This window comes from Drosophila virilis, chromosome 2 (assembly GCF_030788295.1).
Source record: "Drosophila virilis strain 15010-1051.87 chromosome 2, Dvir_AGI_RSII-ME, whole genome shotgun sequence".
Classification (NCBI taxonomy): Eukaryota; Metazoa; Arthropoda; class Insecta; order Diptera; family Drosophilidae; genus Drosophila; species Drosophila virilis.
In genome coordinates, this window is record NC_091544.1 from 28,427,885 (window position 1) to 28,451,836 (window position 23,952).

Below are 23,952 nucleotides of genomic sequence, written 5' to 3' on the forward strand. Positions count from 1 at the left end.
TTCGGTTAAGTAAATCAGCTGATGTTCTGTTCAATGTTTTTATTCAGCTGCGTTTGTGTACAGTGTAGAGAAAGATTGCATTTCGCGATTTGATGTTTTTCAACACTGCAAAACATCAAAACCCAAAGAAAAATATTCATGCAACACGAATATATATAATGGGATTGGATCAATAAAGTGCGAAAGGTTACCATTAAAATTATCCACTAATTGGATTGTTATCAACAAACCAGCTGACGGGAAACGCACTGTGGCGGCAGTCAGAAATAAACTGGCAGACGTGAAGAAACAAATACACAAGCAAAACAAAAACAACACAATGAAGGCAACGGCAGCAAAAACGCGGCTAACAAGTCTCACCGAGGACATCTCCATAATACCCGAGGATGCGCCATTTCGTGCCCGCCTGCACTTCCTGTTTGCCCAAATCGAAAAGGAATTTGAGCAGCTGTACTTGGAGAACCTGAATCGTGAGTAGACCTCTCTGAAAGAGTGCGCAAACTTTTGTTGATCGGCCCTTGCAGTCCAGGATAAACTCGAAAACGCCACCGCAAACACCAAAGATTCGTTGACGCCGTACGATCAACGTTCCGCAGCGGGTGGAGTCACCACTGGCTCGCTGGTCGCCACGGGTAGCGGTGGTGCCTCATTGGCAGCTACGCCCGCCACACCTTCGGCTCCATTGAGCGACGAAATTGGCGCTAGCTTGCTGGCTGCCGCTTCCAGCACACACAAGAGTCTCAAAGCCAAGCTGAGCAGCGCCACCGGCGGCAGCAAGGTAAAGGCCAGTAATAAAATCAAAGCGCAGACCAGCCGCATTGTGTCCAGTTTCAAGGCGCAGACGGTGGTCAGTTCAGTGGTGCGCGAATTTGGTGGCCACAAGGATGGCATATGGCAGGTAGCCGCCAAAGTGGGTCAGCCCATTATTGGCACAGCGTCAGCCGATCACACCGCCTGCATTTGGGGCATAGAGAGTGCCCGTTGCTTGCTGCAGTACCAAGGACATGCGGGATCCGTCAACTCAATTAAGTTCCATCAGCATCGAGATCTGGTGTTAACAGGCAGTGGCGATGGCACTGCACACATCTGGCAAGCAGCAGTCAACTGGGAAGTGCCCAAGTAAGAGATTGTAGACTATTAAGAAAGTTGCACAATGATTAGCTCATGCATTTATAGAAAGGGCCACTCGTCTGAGGAGGAGCTTGATGACAGTGATGGCCAGCTAGAGGATCGGGACCGAGTGGACACATTGCGTACACCGCTCTGCGAGTTCAGTGGACCTGGTGGCCATCTGTCAGTTGTAGTCGCTGCAGATTGGCTTTCGAGCATGGACCAGATTATCACAGGCAGCTGGGATCGCACTGCAATATTGTGGGACGTGGAGACGGCACAGCCGCTACAGCCACTAACCGGCCACGATCATGAGCTCACCCATGTTTCGGCCCATCCAACACAGCGTCTGGTTGTGACCGCATCACGTGACACCACCTTCCGTTTATGGGACTTCCGCGATCCGATACCTGCAGTATCCGTCTTCCAGGGACACACCGAGTCGGTCACATCAAGCGTTTTTGCGCGCGACGATAAAGTCGTCTCGGGCTCAGATGATCGCACTATCAAAGTATGGGAGTTGCGCAATATGCGCTCAGCCCTGGCCACCATACGAACAGATTCATCCGTAAATCGCTTAGCTGTCTCCAGTGGCGGTATTATAGCTATTCCCCACGACAACCGACAGATTCGACTATTCGATTTGAATGGGCAGCGTGTGGCGCGTTTACCGCGCACCAGTCGCCAGGGACATCGTCGCATGGTCTCCTCCGTCGCCTGGGCGGAGGAGCCGCTACTTAATTGTGATTTGTTCTCCTGCGGCTTCGATCGACGCGTATTTGGCTGGTCCATCGTGTTACCAAAGGATAATTGAAAATTACTTAAACGTTGAGCTGCATTCCAGCCACAACCACAAACCATCTAATCCCCTTTTCTCACGTGGTTACTCAAAAGCGGATTACTCTCGAACACATCATTGACCTTTGACTTTGTTATCTCAAATAGAAACGCGTGTATTTACTTAAATCGCAACGTACATCAAGTATTTTGCGAACATAAACAACTATTTTGAATGCGTTCTTTATCCATTGCATGCAACTTGCTTTATGCCAAATAATCGCGATAAACATGCGCATATATATACCTATATATATTTATATATATATATCATTGTTATTCCCGCATATACTAAATGTGAAATGTGTAGATAAGGGATCGAAAAAATCTCCATAACTTTTAGCTGTGTTTTATTAATATCGATCATAAACGATTTATAGTAACTTAACTCTATATGTCTAAGGCATGGGTTTAACATGAATGTTAGAAGAAAAAAATAAACATATTTAATAAAAGTCCATATCCACCACGCATAGATCTCAACTTTGGAATAATAATTCGATTGATGCCGCCCGTCCTTCACAGATGGGCAAACTTCAAAACCAGCAGGCCGATGAGTATGGCCACCTCCAGAATGATAATTAATATCAAAACAATCTTGTTGTAAACAACTTCCCGACTCAGCTTGCGTATGATGATCCGTGACTTTGACAATTCCTGATCGGCATCCTCCAGGCGGCGTGTGGTGCGCAGCAGAGATTCACGCTGTTCACCGAGTTCTCCGAGCACCTGTGTGTGTGACATATGAAAGTAATTATTAGCCAAGTGTTTTTTTTATTGTTTTTTTAGAGTTTACCCCAGTTCCTATGTTTTCCGTCTCAATGGCCACCTGATTAGAACGCTGGATGCTTTCGGTCGTGCGCTGCAGGACATCGTAGGTGTTGGCCACCACCTGTTGCTGGCGGCGCTCGTAGTCGATGCTACCGCTAGGCAGTTGGGTGTACCCATTATAGGACATACTGCGGCTTTGGGCTGTAAAATAGGATTAAATTAAATTTGTTTAGTAGTTGAACAGTTGCACACAAGTATACAAAAAAAATGTAAACAGCATTCAGCCAACAATTATCGACAATCCACCACAACAACTGTTAAGTTTAGCAGCCCTGGTAGCATGAAACATACAAACGCACATACATATGTATGTTGTGCGTTTAAAGTTAACGCACTTGGTTGCCAAGACCCATTTGCTTAGTACTAAATTCTAACGATTTATAAGACTGACATAACCAAAACACAAATAATCAATATCAACTGGCTTATCAAGCCCAGGGAATTACTCTTTTGACGCATTGTTAATTATAATTGATAGTGTCTCTTTTTTAAAATTATACGTACATATTTGCAAACACACAAAATAAATATACATATAACACTCGAGGGCTTGGACTTTTGTATTTCGATTTATGATAAGAGAAAAACTTGATCACACGTATCTACACATATACAATGTTTGTGTGTGTGTGTGCATATATGTAAGTACGCACACATATAGATATTTAGCATGCTCGGAGGCCGCCATACAGCCAACCACCCAGCACTTCTCAAAGGAGAGCCAGCGAGTGAAAGAGAGAGCGAGAGAGTGAGCGTGCGCTACCGTTGGCTTCATGCTCGCCCCAGCTGAATACTTAACATCAAAAGCAAGTGAACGTCGGTGTTAACCAGACGTGTGCTCTTTTGGCTCCGTCGAGATCGTTTCAATAACCTATACAGGCGCAACGGGCAGAACAAGTTCTAAATTTAACGCACGTTCGCTTGGGGAATCTTGAATATTTTGTATTAAAAATCAGTCTCAAAACTGCAAAGGTAAGCAAGAAGACGCGCAAATAAAACAAACCGATAAGTTAAGATAAAACAGCAGATAAAATCGTAAGACTGTCGAGCAAGTACATACATATGTATATTGTATGTATAATATATACTATGTATATACATATAAATTCGCGTGTGACTTCAAGGTGATCTTCTGTTAAGCATGCGTGCGTATAAGGCGTCTTAACAGTATATGTTTTAATAAAAATTAAACAATTACTGTCCCCGCACGTGATGCCTACACAGGGCAGCGGGCATCATTTGTGGGCGCAGCTCTGCGACTCGTCATGGGACTAATGTCAAAGTAAATGCCGCGACACCAGCTGACGCTCGCCTCCTGCCCCCGCAGCGAGCGTAACAGTTAGCTGTAGACGTGCTGAGTATCTATTTCAGAGTATCTGTGGTCTCTCACGCACGTTAGTCAGCAGTTTGCGTACGTATGTGTGTGTGTGAGTGTGTGACCAGTGGCGTTACAGAGCTGAGTTTTATGCAATCCCCCATATCATGTGACCTGCACTTTTCTCATAGAACATCTTAAGAATTCGTGTTTTAATGTTTTTTAAACAATACTTGAGTAGCTCTCGTCATAGAAGTGCATCAATTTCGGTTTAATTATGATTTATGAGCCGATCATAAATATTCACAAGCACTTCCATCAATCATTTTGATTAGAACTACAGCCGATCGTTTGTATATACATATGTATTTGCTTATTCATAGGAAGTCTATAAAAGCTCTAGATTTCAGACTAGCTATTTGAAGTATTACACTTATTAAGGGGATTAAGCGCTTGGCGTGTGCTCTAGTCGTAGTCCCCACTTATATAACTTTGGCCTGGTTATCAACGTCTGGGCGGGGCTTTTGAGTCTCTTATGTTAAATAATTTCCTTAAAGTTTATCATTGTTCTTATCGCTGGCATAACATTTGTATTTTAATATTTTTTTAATTAAAACGCTTGTTTTTGTTTCAAAGATAATAGTTAGGAAAAACTGTAAAAAAAATTGAGCACAAAATGATAAAAAAAAAATTGAATAAAAATGACCAAATAAACGTTGCACACACACACACACACACACATACAGGCACAAGTGAGCGCACAAAAGAGCAAGCGCGCATGAGAGCGAAAAACAAACAAAACAAACAATTTTTTAACGAAACTTCGTTGTCGTAGCGATATTAACTGAGCCTGGCAGGGGCGTGCATCGACGGGGGTCGCAAATGCCATTAACGTTAAACACGAAGTGCTGTTGCTTCGTTAAAATGTAATTAAGACTCGCCCGCTTCTTGCGTGCATTCGGGAGCGACAGTCAACGCACACACACTCACACATTATGTGTGCGTATGTAAAGCAAACCGAGACACAAACTAACACCCACACGTTACACGTCCAGCCCGACTTACTCACGAAAATGACCAGCGAAAAGTAAACTGACAGGCACGGCCAGGCAGCGGGAGCGAGAGCATTCGAGCAGACGGCAACGGTGTGTTTAGTTGTTTTTAAGTTGAACTGGTTTACAGTTAGTTGCCTGTCGTTTTGTTGTGCGTGTTTAGAAACTGAAAAAATATTTGTGCTTTTTTTTTTTTGTGGTTAACAAAAGTATACATACCTTCACACGATATCTGTATGCTTGTACATATGCATGTTCATAAATACAATACATTGGCTTAAAAGCGCATATCGTGTTTGGCAAGGCAAGTTGAAATTCAGCTTGAAAGCGTTTCATATTAATTGAAGCTTAATTAAAAACGATATGCGATTGCTGTTTGTGTGTATGACAGTTGCTGACATACAGTGAAAGCTCTTGTGAGTGAACAATTGTGATTTCAACGTGCTTTTGTCCTGTTACGAATATGGCTCGGCTTTTTTGTATTATTTAGAGAAATGTACCATAAAATGGAATTTAATATATTAGGACTCAAAACATAGCGAATGTCTGACTGATGTCCACCCCAAAGAACTTTCCTTTAGTTAAACTTTCACTGTATACACATTTCTAACTAGCTCCAGTTGTGGGTGTGACCAGGTAGCAGATATCGTTAACAATTTATGAGCCCTTGATTTATGAATGCCAATCAATTACCCACGTGTATGGTCCAAATTAGCTTTAAATTATACGGGCTCGCCTAGTAAAGGCAGTTCTACTTAAACTACAATGCATGTTTAATGCACATTGTGAGTAGTTAGTATATACTCTATAGGCGGGCTTCCGTTTAAGCACTAAGTCAAATAGAATTTCCCAACTGTTATCTTTTGAGGAATTGCCAACTTATTTAGCGATAATTGTGCAATGCTCGAAGAATTTTTATATTTATTGCTTTACTTTGGTAGCGAACCCATAAATGTTGATAAAAACTTGTTGTAAAGTTCTACAGAGAAACATACATTAGTAGGCACTGTCGCATCAGCCGTTGAGTGTTGAGTGTTGGTAAATGCAAAAATGGTAGACTTCCGTTTAGGCAGCACATTAGCTACCCGCTGCACGCAGTTATCCATTACGGAATTGGCAGCGATAATTTTGCTATGCTCATTTAATTTTGATTATTTTAATTGCGCTGCTATAAATATACTTTCATATATTCTGATAAAATGCATTGTAAAAATGCCAAACAGTACAGTCAGATCGGGTGTCGGGTAAATGAATGAATAAAAACCCAATCTAAGCGAAAACCAGATATTTTATGGATCCGATGATTAAATACTCTATACTACTCCGATGTTGAGTATGCTCTAGATGTAACTACCTAAAGCGAAAATATGGATCAGTTACCTTGCCAAGCATACTATTAGCAAATTTATATATATACCAAAAAGGCGCGAAAATGTTACACAAATCGAGAAGAAAGTTAAAACACTCGATGTAAGGGTATAAAAATACTTGCGGCATTTCTCAAGCAACAACAGGCAGGCAACAGGCGTTTTTCCTTGTGGAGCTGTTCGAATTGCAAGGAACTAACATTGGGTTACAAAATATGAATGCCATGCAATTGCTGGCTCCACTGGGGACAACTTCTGGGCATGCTGCTGGCCGGCAGCCGAGAGGCTAGCATAAAACTGTATGCAAACGGCGGGCAGAAGGCGGACAGAGATACAAATGGTTTTTAACGAGCATTCAGTATGTACATATGTCCAGGCACATCTATCATCATTCTGTTATGTATGTACAACACACATACATATGTATGTGTGTGCACATGTATATAAGCTAAAGCTAATTCCTGGCCAGGCCATTAAAGTTCGATAATGTGCGACGCGTCGCACTGTCGTCCGTGTCGTTGACTGTTTCGAGTCTGATGATGTCACAGTGAACCTTGGCGCGTCGCGTCTGTGTGCTCATTCTATTTGTTTTACTTCGTATACCCTGAACGCATTGCGAAGGGTATCCTGGTTTTGTATATATGTATGCAACCTTATAAGCTATATATGCTCCTGATTATGACAACGTACTTAAGCTGGCTTAAATATTGAAAGTAGCTCCTTCAGTTTGTTAGAAATCATCCATAAGTAATTTGAGCGTATTTCGGAATTATAATAGCAAGGGGCACCAAATTAGGTATGTATACTTTTGTATAGTATGCAATAATCGAAAATATTTAAAGTTTTTTATACCTTTCCTCACATACCTTAAAAAACATAGGTGTTGCCTTGAGCTTTGTAATTCAGCCACGTTTGGATTCGAGCTTATGCCCAGCATGCAGACTGCAGCTGGACACGACGTATCTTCTAGTCGGTCACTCCCGACTAGAGCACTCTGTTTTAGCCAACACAGAACCGACCGCAGCAGCTGCGTTGCTTAGTGCAACGCGCTCTAATTAAATCAAAAACATTAATCACACGCATTATCTGTAAGTGCCGTCGATTTCGACTGTGTCTAGTCTTATATTCTCATATGTTTTTGGCAGTATTCTGATAAAACAGATATTTATCAGTTAATATGATTAATCGGCTTTGCTAGATTTCCAATATTATGCCATTGCGTCAACTAATAACACGCACAACAACAAAAAACTAGCTAACATTATTAAATATATTTAGAAAATATGCTATTCAAATATTCCAAAAATTCAAAACATGCGAATATATATGTAAAAAATGTGTGCGAACAGCTTAAAAGATTAAATAGGTATTATAATAATAAACAATTTGATCCACACAAATTCTGTTCTTGTTAGAAAACTTTTTATCCCGATTGTAAAACTATCAATTTTGATATTTATTCGGGCTTAGAAAAGTATGCTTCGCGTGTAAGAATTTCAAATAATTTAGTGAAATGGGTTTTTTTTCGAAATAAATATTTAAATTGTACATTTTTTCGTTTGAGTGTGCATATGTAGATAGAATGACAATAAGGTTTTGGGTTGAAGTCCAATAAAACTTCGAGAGTCAGCGAAACTATCAAATTTCGCGTAGATATATACTCAAGCTTACTCTAGATACTTAAATATACTGCGAATGATGAATTTTCTGCGAACACAAATTCAGGAAGAAATAATTATTTGACGATTTTCATTTCGGCGGTGCATGGCAATGTGCAGAAGTAATTACGATAAAACACATGCTACTACATTAAGAGAAGAAGATAAACAAATGAAAAGAACAATAAATAATATGTAAAACAAATCCGTGTAGATAAATACATACAACAAAATAAGTTCGCTTTTAGGAACAGCGCCAATGAAAATTTCCTCGACCGTTTTCTGCGGGCATTTACAAAATTTTATGGCGCGTGTAGCATATGCTTGCGAGTACAGTGAAATCTCGATTGACGTACAGCCACCTTTCTTAGCGCCTCCAATATTACACAAAAAATATAGAGAAATACAAACTAAGGTAAATGTAAATAAACATTGTTTTCATATCTTTTGAGTGGACATCTGCCATCGGCAGGACGTAGAGATGCAAACGTGGCTGTCCGCGCAAGCGAGCCTTCCCTGCGTATCGTATACGATATGCTAGACAAAAGAAGCCATTGGCTGTCATGGTTAGGCAAAAAATAAAAATACAACAAACAAAAACAATTCAAATCACTTGCCAGGCGACGACGGGAACGACGACGACGACAAAGACGACGTCTTCGTCTGGCTGTTGAATATTTTTCCTATTTGAATTTTAATTGCATGTCTGTGGAATGTTCCAACTAACCTGCCCCCCCTCATTTTCTCACTCTATCTATGCTTTGCAGGGAACGTGAAGCGTCGCCAAGATGGGGGATATGTTCCGCAGTGAGCAAATGGCATTATGCCAGATGTTTATACAACCAGAGGCCGCATACACCTCCGTCTCGGAGCTGGGTGAAACCGGCTGTGTGCAGTTTCGCGATGTAAGTCCAGTCGAACACGAATTCTTCCGAAATGAAAGTCATTCGTAACTCCCTTTGTCATTCCCACAGCTGAATTGCACTGTGAATGTGTTCCAACGCAAGTTCGTGACGGAGGTGCGTCGCTGCGATGAGCTGGAGCGGAAGATACGCTACATCGAGACGGAGATTAAGAAGGACGGCATTGCGCTGCCGGATATTCAGGATGATATACCGCGTGCGCCCAATCCACGCGAGATTATCGACCTGGAGGCGCATTTGGAAAAAACCGAAACGGAAATGATTGAGCTGGCCCAGAACGAGGTGAACATGAAGTCCAACTATTTGGAGCTAACGGAACTGCGCAAGGTGCTGGAAAATACGCAGGGCTTCTTCTCCGACCAGGAGGTGCTCAATCTGGACTCCAGCAATCGCGGCGCCGGCGTTATTGATGAAGCGACTGTCCAGCACCGTGGACGTCTTGGATTCGTGGCGGGCGTCATCAATCGTGAACGTGTCTTTGGCTTCGAGCGCATGCTGTGGCGCATCTCGCGTGGCAATGTGTTCCTTAAGCGTTCTGATTTGGATGAGCCACTGAACGATCCAGCCACTGGTCATCCCATCTATAAGACCGTCTTTGTGGCCTTTTTCCAGGGCGAGCAGCTAAAGAATCGCATCAAGAAGGTGTGCACTGGCTTCCATGCCTCACTTTATCCCTGCCCTAGCTCACACAACGAGCGCGAGGAGATGGTCAAGAATGTCCGTACACGCCTTGAAGATCTGAAGCTGGTGCTTAGCCAGACCGAGGATCATCGCAGCCGTGTGCTCGCAACTGTCTCCAAGAATCTGCCCTCGTGGTCGATCATGGTCAAGAAGATGAAGGCCATTTATCATACGCTCAATCTCTTCAACATGGATGTGACCAAGAAGTGCCTCATCGGCGAGTGCTGGGTGCCAACGAAGGACTTGCACATTGTGCAGAAGGCTCTTTCCGACGGCTCAGCTGCTGTGGGCAGCACAATCCCATCATTCCTTAATGTTATCGATACGAATGAAATGCCGCCGACTTTCAATCGCACTAACAAGTTCACGCGCGGCTTCCAGAACCTTATTGATGCCTATGGCATTGCCTCGTACCGCGAGTGCAATCCGGCTCTGTACACTTGCATTACATTCCCCTTCCTCTTCGCTGTTATGTTTGGCGATTTGGGTCATGGCCTAATACTGTTGTTGTTTGGCGCTTGGATGGTGCTCAGTGAGAGGAAGCTGGGTCGCATTAAGAACGGTGGCGAAATCTGGAACATCTTCTTTGGCGGCCGCTATATCATTCTCCTCATGGGCCTGTTCTCTTGCTACACGGGCTTCATCTACAACGATGTGTTCTCCAAGTCCATGAATCTGTTCGGATCGAACTGGGTGAACAACTACAACACATCGACCGTGCTGGCCAATCCGAGTCTACAGATGCCACCGCGCACTTCGGCCAAGGGTGTTTATCCTCTGGGCCTGGATCCTATTTGGCAGCTGGCAGACAACAAGATCATCTTTCTCAACAGCTTCAAGATGAAGTTGTCCATTATTATCGGTGTGCTGCACATGGTCTTTGGTGTCTGCATGTCCGTTTGTAATTTTGTGCATTTCAAGCGTTACTCCTCCATCTTCCTGGAGTTTGTGCCTCAAATTCTGTTCCTGCTGCTGCTCTTCGGCTACATGGTGTTCATGATGTAAGTAAATTGTACGACTTTTCTTATCAATGGCACATATTATATATATTTGAATTCCGTTTAGGTTCTTCAAGTGGTTCAAATACACCGCCTTCACCGATAGCCAACCCGAGACTCCTGGCTGTGCTCCATCTGTGCTGATCATGTTCATCAACATGATGTTGTTCAAGAACACACCGCCGCCAAGTGGCTGCAAAGAGTTCATGTTCGATGCACAGGATGGCCTGCAGAAAACCTTTGTCATCATTGGCCTTATCTGCGTGCCATGGATGCTGCTGGGCAAGCCGCTGTACATCAAATTCACCCGTCGCAACACCGTTGCACATGTAAGTAGAGCGTCTTCAGGTTGAGGGAAGCGCTATTGTTGATTTTTTTTTTATTTTCTGGACAGGTCAAGCACAATGGCGAGCTGACAGGCAACATGGAACTGGCCGAGGGGGAGACACCATTGCCCACTGGCTCCTCAGGACAAGAGGAAGGTGCTGGCGGCGCTCACGGTCACGAAGATGAGCCCATGAGCGAAATCTACATTCATCAAGCCATCCACACCATCGAATACGTGCTCAGTACTATTTCGCATACAGCCTCGTATCTGCGTCTCTGGGCCTTGTCCTTGGCTCATGCCCGTAAGTGCTTTGAAGACTTTAAGGTCTACTTTTTTTAATGCATCTTTAAATTCCTTTTAGAACTGTCTGAGGTGTTGTGGAACATGGTGCTGTCGTTGGGCCTGAAAATGGCGCCCTATACCGGCGCAATTGCTCTGTTTGTCATTTTTGGCGCCTGGTGCATGTTCACGCTGGCCATTTTGGTCATGATGGAGGGTTTGTCCGCCTTCCTGCACACCTTGCGTCTGCATTGGGTGGAGTTTATGAGCAAATTTTACGAGGGCTTAGGCTATGCGTTCCAGCCCTTCAGCTTCAAGGCAATCATTGATGGCGAAGAAGAGGAGTAATTGAGCCAGAGCAATAGCCACACATATATGAATACTATACATATATATATAAATATAATTTTGTTTTGTTAAATATTTTTGTTTTCTCAATACTGTCAGTATTGTGGTGCTCTTCCCACATATTCCCTCAGTCAATGTATTCCATCCGTTGTCAAAAGATTTTGTTATGTATTCTCATAAAAAACCGTTTCAAGCAATAATTTGATATTCGTTGTTACAAATAATTGTAAACTAATAAGTCAGTTCGGTTAATGTCTGCTTAGAATTTATGTTGATGATGTCTGTGAGTCGTGTATCCTTATTATAAATTTTAAGCACACAGTTAACTAACTTGATAAAATAAAGCAAGAAGAGAAAAGCAATATGTTTGATTTATCTATACTTATACATATAACTGTTTGTCCAGACTGAAGTTAAAGTTCTATCTATGTTTGGGTGTAAGAGAGTTAAAGAGAGAATAAAAGGGTATCATGCTTTGATTATACGTAGGCATTATATAGTGTATAGCCTTGTGTTGGCTATCTTATAAATAGTTCATACTCTTAATCTAATTTATATAGTTGTCAACTATCTCTCACCCTCTTGTATTTGGTTGTCATATAATGATGGGTATTCAATTATTATTATTATAATGTATAACTTAACAAACATTGGCACTTTTGCTTAGCTATTAAAACATCCATACCTAAGCTTGGAGTTTGAGCCCAGATCTTCAATGACGCGGTTACTTAAGTAACTCATCCATCTAGTACAATATTCTTGATTTTAAAATTCATTTAAGTTATAGAATTTTTTCGTAATTGTAACTTTTCTATATTTTACTCATCTAACTATGAACTTCTTTCACTGACAAATGTTTCACAACTAACGAAAGACCCAAATGAATTATGTACATAAGAACTGGCTGCAAATGGTTTTCTAATTGCGATCCAATTAGTTTTTAATGCCTTGGGAACTGCTACGATATCAAGCGGCAGACTGATAAGACACCCCGGACACCATTCGATCATGTTGATAGATGGGCTCAATTGTCTGTTACCTTGTGGCAGTTTATCCGAAGCATGCGCCCAAAAGATAAGCCTGGAAAGTTGTACATAAGTGGAGTCCAAACTATATGACCAAAGCTTCAACGCAGAAGTCACTTGACCACGACGATCAGTTCACCAGGCGTCATCAGAGTGCGCTGAGGTGTCACTGCCAGTACCAAAAAAAAAAAAAAAAAAGGGAAAACTTAAAATGTGCAGTAAACTGAAAGGATGGATGTGCGGCACGGGACCGCAGGACAGCATTTTTCGCAGCGAGGAAATGTGCTTGGCCCAGATGTTTCTGCAGCCGGAGGCGGCCTACGAGACTATAGCGCAACTGGGCGAAATGGGCTGTGTGCAGTTTCGGGACGTAAGTAAAGCTAGCTGTTCCGGTATTCGGGTATTTAATGTGTCCTACGGCTGCAGATGAACGAGGGCATCACCGCGATGCAGCGTAAGTTCGTCAACGAAGTGCGCCGATGTGACGAGCTGGAGCGGAAGATACGCTATGCCACATCAGAGCTGTCTAAAGATGGCTTGACGGTGGTTGATCTGATTGAGGACTTTCCGCCCGCACCCAAGCCCAAGGAGATCATAGAGCTAGAGTCGCTGTTGGAGAAAACCGAAACGGAGATCATCGAACTGTCTGCCAACAATGTGCGTTTGCAAACCAACCTTTTGGAGTTGAGTGAAATGATTCAGGTGCTGGAAAGAACAGAGCAGTTCTTTTCCGATCAGGAGTCGCACAACTTTGATGTGAATAAGCGTGGCACACACAAGGATCCGGAACAATGTGACGGTAGCTTGGGCTTTGTGGCTGGCGTTATTCGCCGCGAGAGACAGGTATGACGGATGCCCGACTTTGGATTTGCCCTGATTCATATTTATTTTCCATATTCATTTACAGTTTGCTTTCGAACGAATGCTCTGGCGCATCTCGCGTGGCAATGTCCTGGTGCGCAGCTGCCAAATGGATGAGCCTGTTAAGGATCCCAAGACGGGCGACATGGTTTATAAGACCATCTTTGTGGTCTTCTTCCAGGGTGATCAGCTGCAGGGGCGCATACGAAAAGTGTGCACTGGTTTTCATGCCACCATGTACCCGTGTCCGAGCTCGCATCTGGACCGCCTGGACATGATTAAGAGTGTGCATGTACGGCTCGAGGATCTCAAGATCATTATTAGCCAGACCGAGGATCATCGCTCCTGTGTGCTGAAGGCAATCAAGAAGCAGCTGCCCAACTGGACGGCCATGGTCAAGAAAATGAAGGCCATCTATCACACGCTGAACATGTTCAATGTGGATCTGGGCAGCAAGTGCTTGATTGGCGAGTGCTGGGTGCCCAAGCGTGAGCTCGAGGAGGTCGAAACGGTGCTCTCCGAGGCGTCGCTTGCCTTGGGCAGCACCGTGCCCACAATTTTCAACATACTTGAAACGAAGAAGACGCCGCCCACGTACTTCCGCACCAACAAGTTCACCTATGGCTTCCAGGTGCTGATAGATGCCTATGGCATTGCCGAGTACCGTGAGGTGAATCCTGGACTCTATACATGCATATCATTTCCATTTCTGTTCGCTGTGATGTTCGGTGACATGGGACACGGATTTTTGGTCTTTCTGCTCGGCCTTTGGATGGTGCTCGACGAAAATCGGCTCAGCAAGAAACGCGCTGGGGAGATTTGGAAAATTCTGTTCGGTGGCCGATATATCATAATGCTAATGGGCATGTTTGCCATCTACACGGGCTTCATCTACAACGATTGCTTCTCCAAGTCATTTAATGTCTTTGGCTCGCATTGGGCCCTGCAGTACAACAGGACCACGGTGCTTACGAATCCGGCACTGCAGCTGAATCCGACGACAGATCAGCGAGGCACCTATCCCATGGGCATTGATCCAATTTGGCAATCGGCTAGCAACAAGATCATCTTCCTGAACACCTACAAAATGAAGCTATCCATAATATTTGGCGTGCTGCACATGGTCTTCGGCGTTTGCCTATCTGTGGAGAATTTCGTTTACTTCAAAAAGTATTCGTACATTTTGCTTCAGTTTGTGCCGCAAGTTATTTTCCTGCTGATGCTGTTCGGGTACATGGTCTTCATGATGTTCTACAAGTGGGTGCAGTATTCGCCCAGTACCACGGATATTGCCAATTCGCCGGGCTGTGCTCCATCTGTGCTAATCATGTTTATTGACATGATCCTGATGAAAACTGAGACGCCCGCCAAGGGCTGCACAGCGTCCATGTTTCCGGCACAAAGGGAGCTGGAGACAATCTTGTTTGTGGTGGCCATCATATGCATACCCTGGATTCTGCTAGGCCTGCCCCTTTGGACAATGTGCAAGCGCAAGTATATGGTGCGTTGGCCAAGATCAGCTTGGATCTGGACTTAATGTTTTTTTTTTTAGCGGAAGAATACTGAACACTTCGGTGATACCATCATGGAGACACTGGAAATCTCCGGCAAGGAGGTCATCATAACTGAATTCCCTGAGCACCACGGCAAGGCTGCGCACTTAAAGGAGGAGGAGGAGGAGGAAGAAGAGGAAGAGCCCATGAGCGAAATCTGGATACATCAGGCAATTCATACGGTTGAGTATATTCTGAGCACGATTTCCCACACGGCCTCGTATCTGCGTCTCTGGGCCTTATCCTTGGCACACGCTGGTAGGTTCCATCTGAGGAAGTTTGAATGTTCCCTGCTTAATGCAAAACACTTGCAGAGCTGTCTGAGGTCTTGTGGACAATGGTGCTGTCTGAGGCTTTGCAGATAGGCGGCTACGTTGGCTGCATTGCCATATTTATCATCTTTGCCGTTTGGGTGTTCTTCACGATTGCCATTATGGTGATGATGGAGGGTCTATCCGCCTTCCTGCACACCCTGCGTCTGCATTGGGTGGAGTTCATGAGCAAATTCTACACCGGCTCCGGCTATGAGTTTCAGCCGTTGAGCTTCAAGGCCATGTTGACGGCAGAAGACGAGGCCTAGGCGCTTATGTAATTTTAGTGGGTCATCCATTAATAAAAATCGCAGCATACCAAATCGAGCGGGTGTCTTGTTTTTATTGCACTTTATTCCGCCTGCTCCGGGGCTGGATGGCCCACATAGCGACGTGATTTTGGCTGAAAGAATAAAAAGGTCATTCCATTGAGGGCAGCGCTCAGCGAAAAATTCTTGCCAATTGCAGCAGATTTCTATGGAAATGAACTACTATGGAACTCAAAACTCTTTGCCGACAAACGCCAAGCGCTGCTTATTAGCTTGGCCCAGAGGCCGGCGTAGCGCAGTTGTGCAGCGAACAAGCTCCGGTCAAGTCATCTATTCCAATATGTTGTGCCCGCAGCTGGCGCTATTTTTACTCGCCCTGTTGGCTCTGTGCCAGGCGGACACCTTGGTGCAGCTCCATGTGAATCGCCCCTATAACGATGTCAACGAGAAGTTTGTCAGCTTTGCCGTCAAGCCGGAGGATCTCTATGATGCACTGGATGGCAAGAGTCGCAAGGCTGTCACCAGCATGGCCGCTCTCCTAGGCGATGCCTATGTCAAGTTCATTGGCGATTTCTATTTTGCGAGCAATGCGCCGCAACGCCTACGCAATCCCACCAAGATCATATGGAAGGGCTTCAATCGCTGGACGCGGTAAGCGTCCGACTATTTGTGTGGATTGGCTGCTTCATATTAACGTTTGCCTGCCTTTTCTTTCAGCGCTGTCAACTGGACCATGATTATACCGGTGCCCTATGCGCCCGATGAGTGGGATTCGATGCATACGCTCAAGATACTCAACACCTCCTACATGGTGGGCATAACTGACTGCATCTGGCAGCTGGGCACAGACTTTGGCACATCACGCGCCAAGGATTACGTGCAGGAGCTGAGCACACTGAAGCTGATGACGGACACCTTCAGTCCCTACGTGGATAACTGGCGTGTTATGGGCGCCGATATATCAGCTGGCAGCAGCGCCGAGGAGACACGCAAATATGTGGACATGTCCAAGGATTTAAATGCGGCCTTCGGCTGGACGCAGTGAGTATTATATCTAAATATTCTTCCGTGGCGGAAAATAAGGGTATAAAAAGGTGGGTAAAGTTTGAGCAAAAACGGGGGCTACAACTTTTATGGACGGGGCTTCAAGTTTCGTCTGACCGGGTTCATACTTGTAACAGAATTGGGAATTCCACCGGCTACTCTGTAAACTGGGCGAAAAAGGAAGCCGGGTATTATGAGACAATCCGTCATTTCTAATCTGTGAATCCATTGACAGACCCGCCAACATGCTGCCTACCAGCAGCCTGGGCAGCTACATCTACGACAGCGATCCGGCACTGAAAACACTCCAGAAGCAGCGCGTGCCGCTGTGGCTGACGCTGCCGGAGGATCAGAATGGGGCACAGTCCATAAGCAAGCGGCTGGTGGGTGATGAGACGACGGACGCCTTGCGCTGGGCACAGACCCTGGGCGATGCGGCTAGCAGTGGCTTCGACGTGGTCTTCAAGCGCATGAGTCTAGAGGACTTCGAGCGGCCCAATTTGAGCTACTATGTGACGGCGCTCTTTAAGAAGGTCATGGGCTCCAGAGTGTTTCCGGCACGTCCGCTGAATGTCTTTGCGCCCAGCAACAAACTGTACACGCACTGTGCCAACGCAGTGTCGGGTGGATTGGCTTTCATGGTGGTCAACACGGAGGAGCAGCCCACAACGATTACGGTGCGGAGCATGAGTCGTTTGTCCAGCAGCGATATATGGCAATATGTGCTGACTGCAGAGGATGGTCGCATGCGCCTGAACAATATGAAGCTGTCACTCAACTCCACGCTGCGTCCGCTGGTTAAGCCCAAGGATGCCAGCAAGCCGCTGCAGCTGATCACGCCCAGCATGTCAGTGGGCTTTTGGGTGCTACCCAGCGTCAACCTGGAGCACTGTCAATATTCGGAAATCGAAGCTGACAGCGTCAGCTCGGAGTCAGCTGCCGAGAGTGGCCGTTCCAGTGGCTACAGCTCGGCAGATCGTCTGCTGCAGCGTCTGATCGAGGAGACCGCCGTCTCTCGCGGATCTCTGCCGAGCACCGTCAATCGCCAGCGGCGCTTTGTGCTGGATAACCCGGAGCTACAGGCACCGGACACGCTGCTTGCCAGGCTGCTGCAACCATTCAATTCGCCAAAAGAGAAGTCCGCTCCTGTGTCTGCGCCAGTCAAGCGTCAGGTGAAAGCTGAAGTCAAGCCCAAAACTCAAGCCGTGCGCCCCTGTGAGGCACGAAACTGGCTCAGAAACGTCATGGAGCAGAGCAGGGATGTGGCACAACGACGCAGCAGACGCAGTGCAGCCGACTATGCTGGGCCCTTCTTCTACAATCGTCAGGGCAAAAAGACGACGTTGACCAAGAAGATAACAGAGATACGCAAGCCGGAACGCAAGGTCAAGCCGCTCTTCGATCTGGCCGAGTTCGATGAGGAGGAGTTCTTTAAGAAAATGGGCGAACAGCCAGAGCCACCACCATATACCCGTCTGCCCGAGGGCGATGTCCATCTGAAGCACATTGAATCTCCGGACGGGGAGGAGAGCGAAATGCAGCCAGAATCGGAGCAGCAGCAGGTCAGCTACAAGAAACGCAGGCCAGCGAAAGGCAGAAGGCAGCTGAGCATTGTGCAGCGTTCCCAGGAGGACAGTGTGGAGGATGTGCCTGACGCACCCAAGCAACAGGAGCGTCAAAAGCTGCGTCTGCTGCCCACGGAATTCTTTGAGGCCTTGCCGGCGCCTGTGCCCAAGCAGGGTAAGCGTTTGAATCTGGGCGCCACATTGAATTCGCTGCTGTTCCCCGAACCCTTCTCCAGCAAGGGATCAATAAACAAGAGCCCGAACAAGAGCGAGAGCAGGCCACAGGAGGAACAGGAGCCGGATGTGGAGCCAGTCGAGGGTGATGGTGACAACAAAAAGCGCGCTGCTAAGAGCGGACATGTCGCCAGCGATTTTCTGCAGGCGCAGCGTGAGCTTGGCAAACACTTCCTCAGCCACATCAATGAGCACGAGCACGAGTTCTCGCTGGGTGATGAACACTTGCGCGAACCTGCGTCCCAGAGGGAAGACGCCTTGGATAGGGAACTGAAGCCTCCAGCGCCCGCGAAGCTGTTGCCTGTTGTTGCTGACAATGAGGAGGATTATTTCAGCGCCAAGCGAGCTCCTAGAGTGCCTGTGCCTGCACCCAAGCGGCTAAAGAAGAAGCTCGTCGACGAGAGCATCACCTCCTGGTGGGATATGCCGGCAATGCGAAGACGTCGTGCGCTGCCCTTCAACCTTGTCGACGACACGCTCAACTCCAATGTAATACACAAGGACGATCAGCAGGATCTGTTGCCGCTGGGACGCTACTCAATCTATGAGTACAAAGTGGACTTGTCCACGGTAACGCCCCCCATCGAACCGACTGAGTCTAAAATCATGAAGATCTCTAGCACCAAGCTTCCTGGCACAAACTGCCGCAAGGTCACGCTCTCCGATAACATCGTGACAACCGTAAAGTCAAAGGTATCCAAGTTTATGAGCATCATCTCACGCCACATGAACGAGTGGTACAATACCCTGACGAAGCATCTGGATAGTGAGCCAGCGAAGCTGCCTGCTCCGAGTATGGGAGGCGGGAATGCCATAGATAAATAGAAGATTCTCACAGCTAAAACATTAATTGGGGATTTTGGCTGCAAAAATTCGTAGGACTCAATGTAAATATGTATTTATGTATAATGCAATAATATTATAAAAATATGGAAAGCACAAATTCGAATTGTTCTATTATTCATGAAACTAATACGAATCCAATTGATTTGTTGTTTTCCAACAACTGAATAAAGTCAAATTTCAGTTGGAAAATTATTGAAAATATCTAGTTTTTGTAAACTTTTGTAGTTTCAAAGCCTTAAAAAACTAAAATATTGGTAGAAGAATTTAATCTCGTCAGCAATAATAAAGTTATATTTATACATAATATATGTCAAAAAAAAATATATATAAATAGTATTTAAATTAAAAAATGTATATGTAAGAGTTAATAAAATAAAACAAAATCTTTTAGCTGATTAAAAAATTAAATTAAAGTTAACTTTCAGTTGAAAAACTATTTAGTTTATATAGGAAGCTTTATTGAAATTATATAATTAATAAAACAAAACATTTTTACAGTTTAATTAATTATATTTATATCAAAAAAGTATTCACATAGCTCACATAGTGTTGTGTAGATTTTACACTTGACTCGGGCTGCGCTTTCTCTCTCTCTCTCTCTCACGCGCTCTGCTGCTCTTTAAACTAACGAAAGACCAGCGCAAAGGAAAGGCAACAAATAAAAGCGAGATTCTCTCTTTGGCGGCATTCAAGCTCAGCTTCAACTTGTTTCGCCGGCCAGCAACAACAACAACACAGCTACAACAACAACAACAACAACAACAAGAACAATAAATAACAGCAACTATTGCGGCTCATTACAATAGCAATGTACAGAGCTGATCGCGAGACGTTTCCAGCAGCGACTCTGCAGCCAGTCGCAGAGCAAGCGTTCAAGGCGAAGGTTGTGATTGAGTCGAGTCTTTGGGTCTGAAATCTTACAGCAGCTAGTTCAACTAAAGTACATATACACATATACATATATATATATATATATATAAAATCAGACAGCACTTTGCCAGGTGAGTGTGCGGAAATTCGCAATATCGCATAACTGACGCAGCAGTTTTGTACGCTTTGTTGTTGGCCAAAAAAAACGGGTCAGTTCTAGCCAGAAGAGGTTGCATTCAGGGCGAGGCAGTCAGGGAAGCGTAACCACCAAACCAGTACGTATCAAGTCAGACAATTTTTTTTGTGACGTGGACAGTCTGTAAGAAAAAGAAGCAGCAAGCGATGCGCTGTTGTTGTTAAGGCGACAACAACAGCAACAACAACAACAGCAACAAAAACAACAGAAATTTCTGGCTTTCTTTTGCCTACCTGTTAACGGCAATGAACTTTGCTTTGGCCTCGAGCACGGCGCTTCAGAAATCGGTTTCATGATTATTAAACTTGCACATTTGAAAAGTGAAAGTATAAAAATTCGTATAACATATTGATTTTGAAATGTTGTTGTTGTAATTTTCTTCATTTATTAAAAAAAACTGTTTAGCGGCTGCAACAAATTATTGACCAACTGAGACTGACCGAAAAACGAAATTTATTTCTTGTTCGATCTTGAGCTGGTTAAATGGCCAAACGTGTTTCGAATTTGAGATAAACGACGTTTATTTTTTTTTTTCTGTCTTATATAAACTAATTTGCATGCATACATACATAATACATACATGTGCACAATATTATTTATAGCATGGGTTTCGTCTTGGCCTGGTTGCCAACTGATCATTATGTCCGTGATATATTCATCATGACACTCACAGCGGCTTTTGTGGCCACCTTGCTGAGCATTCGCTTCTATTTACGCATTACGGCGGGCCGTTGTTTCACTGAGGTAAACCTGAGATTCCCTGCCCCTGCCCCAGCCCCAGCCCCAGCCCCAGCCCCAGTCTCAGAATCTATTTACCCAATCCAAAAAATTCCTATCACAACCCCAACTTCCGCCAAATGCTTACCTATATCTCTAAACAGGTCGAGATCTTTGTCAAACTACGTCCAGAGTCGTTTGTTTTGACTGCTTTACAAGTCTGAGATTTGTTGAGATTTAATTTACGGTAATTAATACTAGCTAAAGATCAGTTTCCTTATAATAAATGAGCAAAGATCACTTTTTTTTATAAGCAACAGAATTATTAAAAGAAAACAAATGCTCTGAAGGGTACTTTATTCTCTCTAATAGTTCGCCAAGCCGTGACGTGGACACTTAATTAGCCAGATCTGGCAGTTACTATTACGGTATTTGTATTACACTCGGCGAGAGATCGCTTACCTTAAAAAATTAGAAAAACAAAAAAAAAAAAACAAAGCGCAAGAGTTTATGAGCTACACGCTCAGAGTTTCCACGGGGGTCGGCAATTAAACACGCCGCTGATGAGCATAGAGAAAGAATACAAATAAATAAAGAACTCAACTTAGAAACCGCTTAATACGACCCCAGACGCGAGCTATGATTATATTAACTACAAATTCTAATTAGGGTTGTTGCCACTTATTTACCGGTCCCGCCCATTAAACACACCAACGCCTAATTTGCGAGCCAAACTGTACGTTAAAATATGTTCGTAATATATTCTAGACTAAAATGGAGGGAAAAACTGTCATCATAACCGGGGCCAATAGCGGCATTGGCAAGGAAACAGCCAAGGATCTGGCGGGACGTGGAGCACGCATCATTATGGCATGCAGAAATCTGGAAACAGCAAATGCTGTAAAGGGTAAGTTTTTAAAAACAAAATAGAAAAAGTTATAGCATTTTTCATAAATATCAAAAATAATGAAAAGCACTTCAATTAAGCTTAAATATTACTACTTATCTGAGTCAAAGCAAAATTATTTATTTATTTGAAATGCTTTAACAATAATGTTTCTGTATATACATTCATATTCGATATAATTTGCCAGATGAGATCATCAAGGAGACCAATAACAGCAAAATTCTGGTCAAGAAGCTCGATTTGGGCTCACAGAAATCTGTGCGCGAATTCGCAGCTGATATTGTCAAGACTGAGCCAAAGATTGATGTACTCATACACAATGCCGGCATGGCGTTGGCCTTCCGTGGCCAGACCAGCGAGGATGGCATTGAGCTGACCATGGCCACCAATCATTATGGTCCATTTTTGTTGACGCACTTGCTCATCGATGTGCTGAAGAAGAGCGCACCGGCACGCATTGTCATTGTGGCTTCGGAGCTGTATCGCCTGGCCTCCGTTAATCTCAATAAGCTGAATCCCATCGGCACTTTTCCCGCTGCCTATTTGTATTATGTGTCCAAGTTTGCCAACATTTACTTTGCCCGCGAGCTGGCCAGGCGCATGGAGGGCACCAACGTTACGGTCAATTACTTGCATCCGGGCATGATAGATTCTGGCATTTGGCGCAATGTGCCCTTCCCACTCAACTTGCCCATGATGGCCATTACGAAGGGTTTCTTCAAAACAACCAAAGCTGGCGCCCAGACAACCATTTATCTGGCGACCTCCGATGAGGTGGCCAATGTGTCTGGCAAGTATTTCATGGACTGCAAGGAGGCGACATTGAATGCAGCTGCTATGGATATGGAGAAGGCGCGCCAGATTTGGGAAGAATCCGTTAAGATTGTCAAGCTGACGCCACAGGATCCGAAAATCTAAAAGGCGCTCCGAAAAATTATCTCTTTTTTATATAATTTGACTAACTATATTGTGCATTATTGTGGGGGAGTATACCGTATATCGTAAGCTTAAGTTTTTCACGTAAATCAATAAAATACCTTTTATAAAAACATTATAATAAAAAAAAAAAGAAAACTTCCAAACTTCTCTGAAATTAGTTTGCCTGTGGAAAACCTATTGGCATTAAAGCAGCTTTGTTTTATGTTTTATAAATACTCTAAATAATTCTGGATGTCGTCAAGTTAAGCAAAAATATATGTTTTTCTCCAGACAGTTATTTAACGGCTCTTGTTAAGCGTTGCTGTTATTAACAGTGCTGCAAATGTTAATGCTATTGTCGCTTGCTGTTATTGGTATTTTTTGGTATTTATTTCAGTTAGACAAGCTGTCGATTAGACTGTTGGCTAAGAACTAGTTCCATAGTTATGCTTAATTCGCTTTTCTGTTTATTCTGAAAGTCAACTATGTTGAATTTTGAGCTTTTTGCTCGACTTTCTTAAGGAGTTTCAATTTCAGTTCATGAGAATTAATAAAAACGACAAATCACAGCGTCAATCGGAAACTTGATATGGCCAAAGAAGAATGCTAAACTGACTGCCCCCCCCCCTCCCAAAAAAATTCTCACACAATGTTTGCTCATTTTGTCACCTGTTGAGGGCGGTTTAATGCAGTGATAGAGAAAGACAGATAGAGAGAGAGAGGGAGAGAGAAGGCGAGCGGGCCGCAAAGGATACACCCGAGGGACACGATTGTTGCCGTTGAGGGTCTTAATCTGATAAAATTGCGTGCGCATCTCATTGTCTCTTTGCCAAATCGATGGCACCCCTCTGCGGTTGCTGAGCCCCGATGATTATCAGCGACTGGTTGACACGTGACTTCTGGTTCCGC

General features: G+C 44.3%; 6 protein-coding genes across 9 annotated transcripts; 5 read left to right on the forward strand and 1 right to left on the reverse strand.

Moving 5' to 3' along the window:
• Positions 1-66: 66 nt before the first annotated feature.
• On the forward strand, positions 67-2,407 carry Wdr37 (WD repeat domain 37). Its single transcript, XM_002056206.4, has 3 exons — positions 67-470; positions 525-1,119; positions 1,177-2,407. Exons 1-3 carry the CDS (start codon positions 320-322, stop codon positions 1,922-1,924), a joined length of 1,494 nt encoding a protein of 497 aa, XP_002056242.1. The 5' UTR covers positions 67-319; the 3' UTR covers positions 1,925-2,407.
• On the reverse strand, positions 2,281-12,429 carry Vti1b (Vesicle transport through interaction with t-SNAREs 1b). The gene is made up of 3 exons (XM_015170380.3): positions 12,413-12,429; positions 2,744-2,919; positions 2,281-2,676 (listed from the first exon to the last, which is right to left on the reverse strand). The coding sequence occupies exons 2-3, from the start codon at positions 2,903-2,905 to the stop codon at positions 2,467-2,469; spliced, it is 372 nt and encodes a 123-aa protein (XP_015025866.1). The 5' UTR covers positions 2,906-2,919; positions 12,413-12,429; the 3' UTR covers positions 2,281-2,466.
• LOC6632846 (V-type proton ATPase 116 kDa subunit a 1) lies at positions 3,582-12,089 on the forward strand. 3 transcript variants are annotated; one of them, XM_015170586.2, is made up of 6 exons: positions 3,582-3,750; positions 8,938-9,075; positions 9,145-10,775; positions 10,840-11,101; positions 11,167-11,401; positions 11,462-12,089. In XM_015170586.2, the coding sequence occupies exons 2-6, from the start codon at positions 8,959-8,961 to the stop codon at positions 11,725-11,727; spliced, it is 2,511 nt and encodes an 836-aa protein (XP_015026072.1). In that variant the 5' UTR covers positions 3,582-3,750; positions 8,938-8,958; the 3' UTR covers positions 11,728-12,089. The 3 variants fall into 3 exon arrangements, with proteins under 3 accessions (XP_015026072.1, XP_015026073.1, XP_002056244.1); XM_015170587.3 differs by lacking the exon at positions 3,582-3,750 and adding an exon at positions 5,123-5,238; XM_002056208.2 differs by lacking the exon at positions 3,582-3,750 and adding an exon at positions 5,269-5,449.
• A 477-nt stretch (positions 12,430-12,906) lies between the features above and the next one.
• On the forward strand, positions 12,907-15,804 carry LOC6632847 (V-type proton ATPase 116 kDa subunit a 1). Its single transcript, XM_002056209.4, has 5 exons — positions 12,907-13,122; positions 13,179-13,595; positions 13,660-15,114; positions 15,166-15,424; positions 15,481-15,804. The coding sequence occupies exons 1-5, from the start codon at positions 12,964-12,966 to the stop codon at positions 15,744-15,746; spliced, it is 2,556 nt and encodes an 851-aa protein (XP_002056245.1). The 5' UTR covers positions 12,907-12,963; the 3' UTR covers positions 15,747-15,804.
• A 219-nt stretch (positions 15,805-16,023) lies between these two features.
• On the forward strand, positions 16,024-19,532 carry LOC6632848 (uncharacterized). The gene is made up of 3 exons (XM_002056210.4): positions 16,024-16,397; positions 16,464-16,787; positions 17,026-19,532. Exons 1-3 carry the CDS (start codon positions 16,087-16,089, stop codon positions 19,412-19,414), a joined length of 3,024 nt encoding a protein of 1,007 aa, XP_002056246.1. The 5' UTR covers positions 16,024-16,086; the 3' UTR covers positions 19,415-19,532.
• A 748-nt stretch (positions 19,533-20,280) lies between these two features.
• On the forward strand, positions 20,281-23,173 carry LOC6632849 (retinol dehydrogenase 14). Of its 2 annotated transcripts, XM_032433743.2 has the most exons (4): positions 20,283-20,436; positions 21,104-21,245; positions 21,987-22,125; positions 22,313-23,173. In XM_032433743.2, the coding sequence occupies exons 2-4, from the start codon at positions 21,105-21,107 to the stop codon at positions 23,041-23,043; spliced, it is 1,011 nt and encodes a 336-aa protein (XP_032289634.1). In that variant the 5' UTR covers positions 20,283-20,436; position 21,104; the 3' UTR covers positions 23,044-23,173. The 2 variants fall into 2 exon arrangements, with proteins under 2 accessions (XP_015026074.1, XP_032289634.1); XM_015170588.3 differs by lacking the exon at positions 21,104-21,245 and having other exon boundaries at positions 20,281-20,436; positions 22,313-23,171.
• Positions 23,174-23,952: the final 779 nt, after the last annotated feature.

What these genes read in the sequence shown, in the direction of transcription:
- Wdr37 (XM_002056206.4), top strand. Translation starts at nt 320, where the DNA reads ATGAAGGCAACGGCAGCAAAAACGCGGCTAACAAGTCTCACCGAGGAC. An exon ending in GTACTTGGAGAACCTGAATC is followed by an intron (nt 471 to 524) that starts GTGAGTAGACCT and finishes CGGCCCTTGCAG; the next exon opens with TCCAGGATAAACTCGAAAAC. An exon ending in GTCAACTGGGAAGTGCCCAA is followed by an intron (nt 1,120 to 1,176) that starts GTAAGAGATTGT and finishes ATGCATTTATAG; the next exon opens with AAAGGGCCACTCGTCTGAGG.
- Vti1b (XM_015170380.3), bottom strand. Translation starts at nt 2,905, where the DNA reads ATGTCCTATAATGGGTACACCCAACTGCCTAGCGGTAGCATCGACTAC. An exon ending in CGGAAAACATAGGAACTGGG is followed by an intron (nt 2,677 to 2,743) that starts GTAAACTCTAAA and finishes TCACACACACAG; the next exon opens with GTGCTCGGAGAACTCGGTGA.
- LOC6632846 (XM_015170586.2), top strand. Translation starts at nt 8,959, where the DNA reads ATGGGGGATATGTTCCGCAGTGAGCAAATGGCATTATGCCAGATGTTT. An exon ending in GGCTACATGGTGTTCATGAT is followed by an intron (nt 10,776 to 10,839) that starts GTAAGTAAATTG and finishes AATTCCGTTTAG; the next exon opens with GTTCTTCAAGTGGTTCAAAT. An exon ending in CTTGTCCTTGGCTCATGCCC is followed by an intron (nt 11,402 to 11,461) that starts GTAAGTGCTTTG and finishes AATTCCTTTTAG; the next exon opens with AACTGTCTGAGGTGTTGTGG.
- LOC6632847 (XM_002056209.4), top strand. Translation starts at nt 12,964, where the DNA reads ATGTGCAGTAAACTGAAAGGATGGATGTGCGGCACGGGACCGCAGGAC. An exon ending in GCTGTGTGCAGTTTCGGGAC is followed by an intron (nt 13,123 to 13,178) that starts GTAAGTAAAGCT and finishes CTACGGCTGCAG; the next exon opens with ATGAACGAGGGCATCACCGC. An exon ending in TGTGCAAGCGCAAGTATATG is followed by an intron (nt 15,115 to 15,165) that starts GTGCGTTGGCCA and finishes TTTTTTTTTTAG; the next exon opens with CGGAAGAATACTGAACACTT.
- LOC6632848 (XM_002056210.4), top strand. Translation starts at nt 16,087, where the DNA reads ATGTTGTGCCCGCAGCTGGCGCTATTTTTACTCGCCCTGTTGGCTCTG. An exon ending in GGCTTCAATCGCTGGACGCG is followed by an intron (nt 16,398 to 16,463) that starts GTAAGCGTCCGA and finishes CTTTTCTTTCAG; the next exon opens with CGCTGTCAACTGGACCATGA. An exon ending in GCGGCCTTCGGCTGGACGCA is followed by an intron (nt 16,788 to 17,025) that starts GTGAGTATTATA and finishes ATCCATTGACAG; the next exon opens with ACCCGCCAACATGCTGCCTA.
- LOC6632849 (XM_032433743.2), top strand. Translation starts at nt 21,105, where the DNA reads ATGGGTTTCGTCTTGGCCTGGTTGCCAACTGATCATTATGTCCGTGAT. An exon ending in CGGGCCGTTGTTTCACTGAG is followed by an intron (nt 21,246 to 21,986) that starts GTAAACCTGAGA and finishes AATATATTCTAG; the next exon opens with ACTAAAATGGAGGGAAAAAC. An exon ending in AACAGCAAATGCTGTAAAGG is followed by an intron (nt 22,126 to 22,312) that starts GTAAGTTTTTAA and finishes ATAATTTGCCAG; the next exon opens with ATGAGATCATCAAGGAGACC.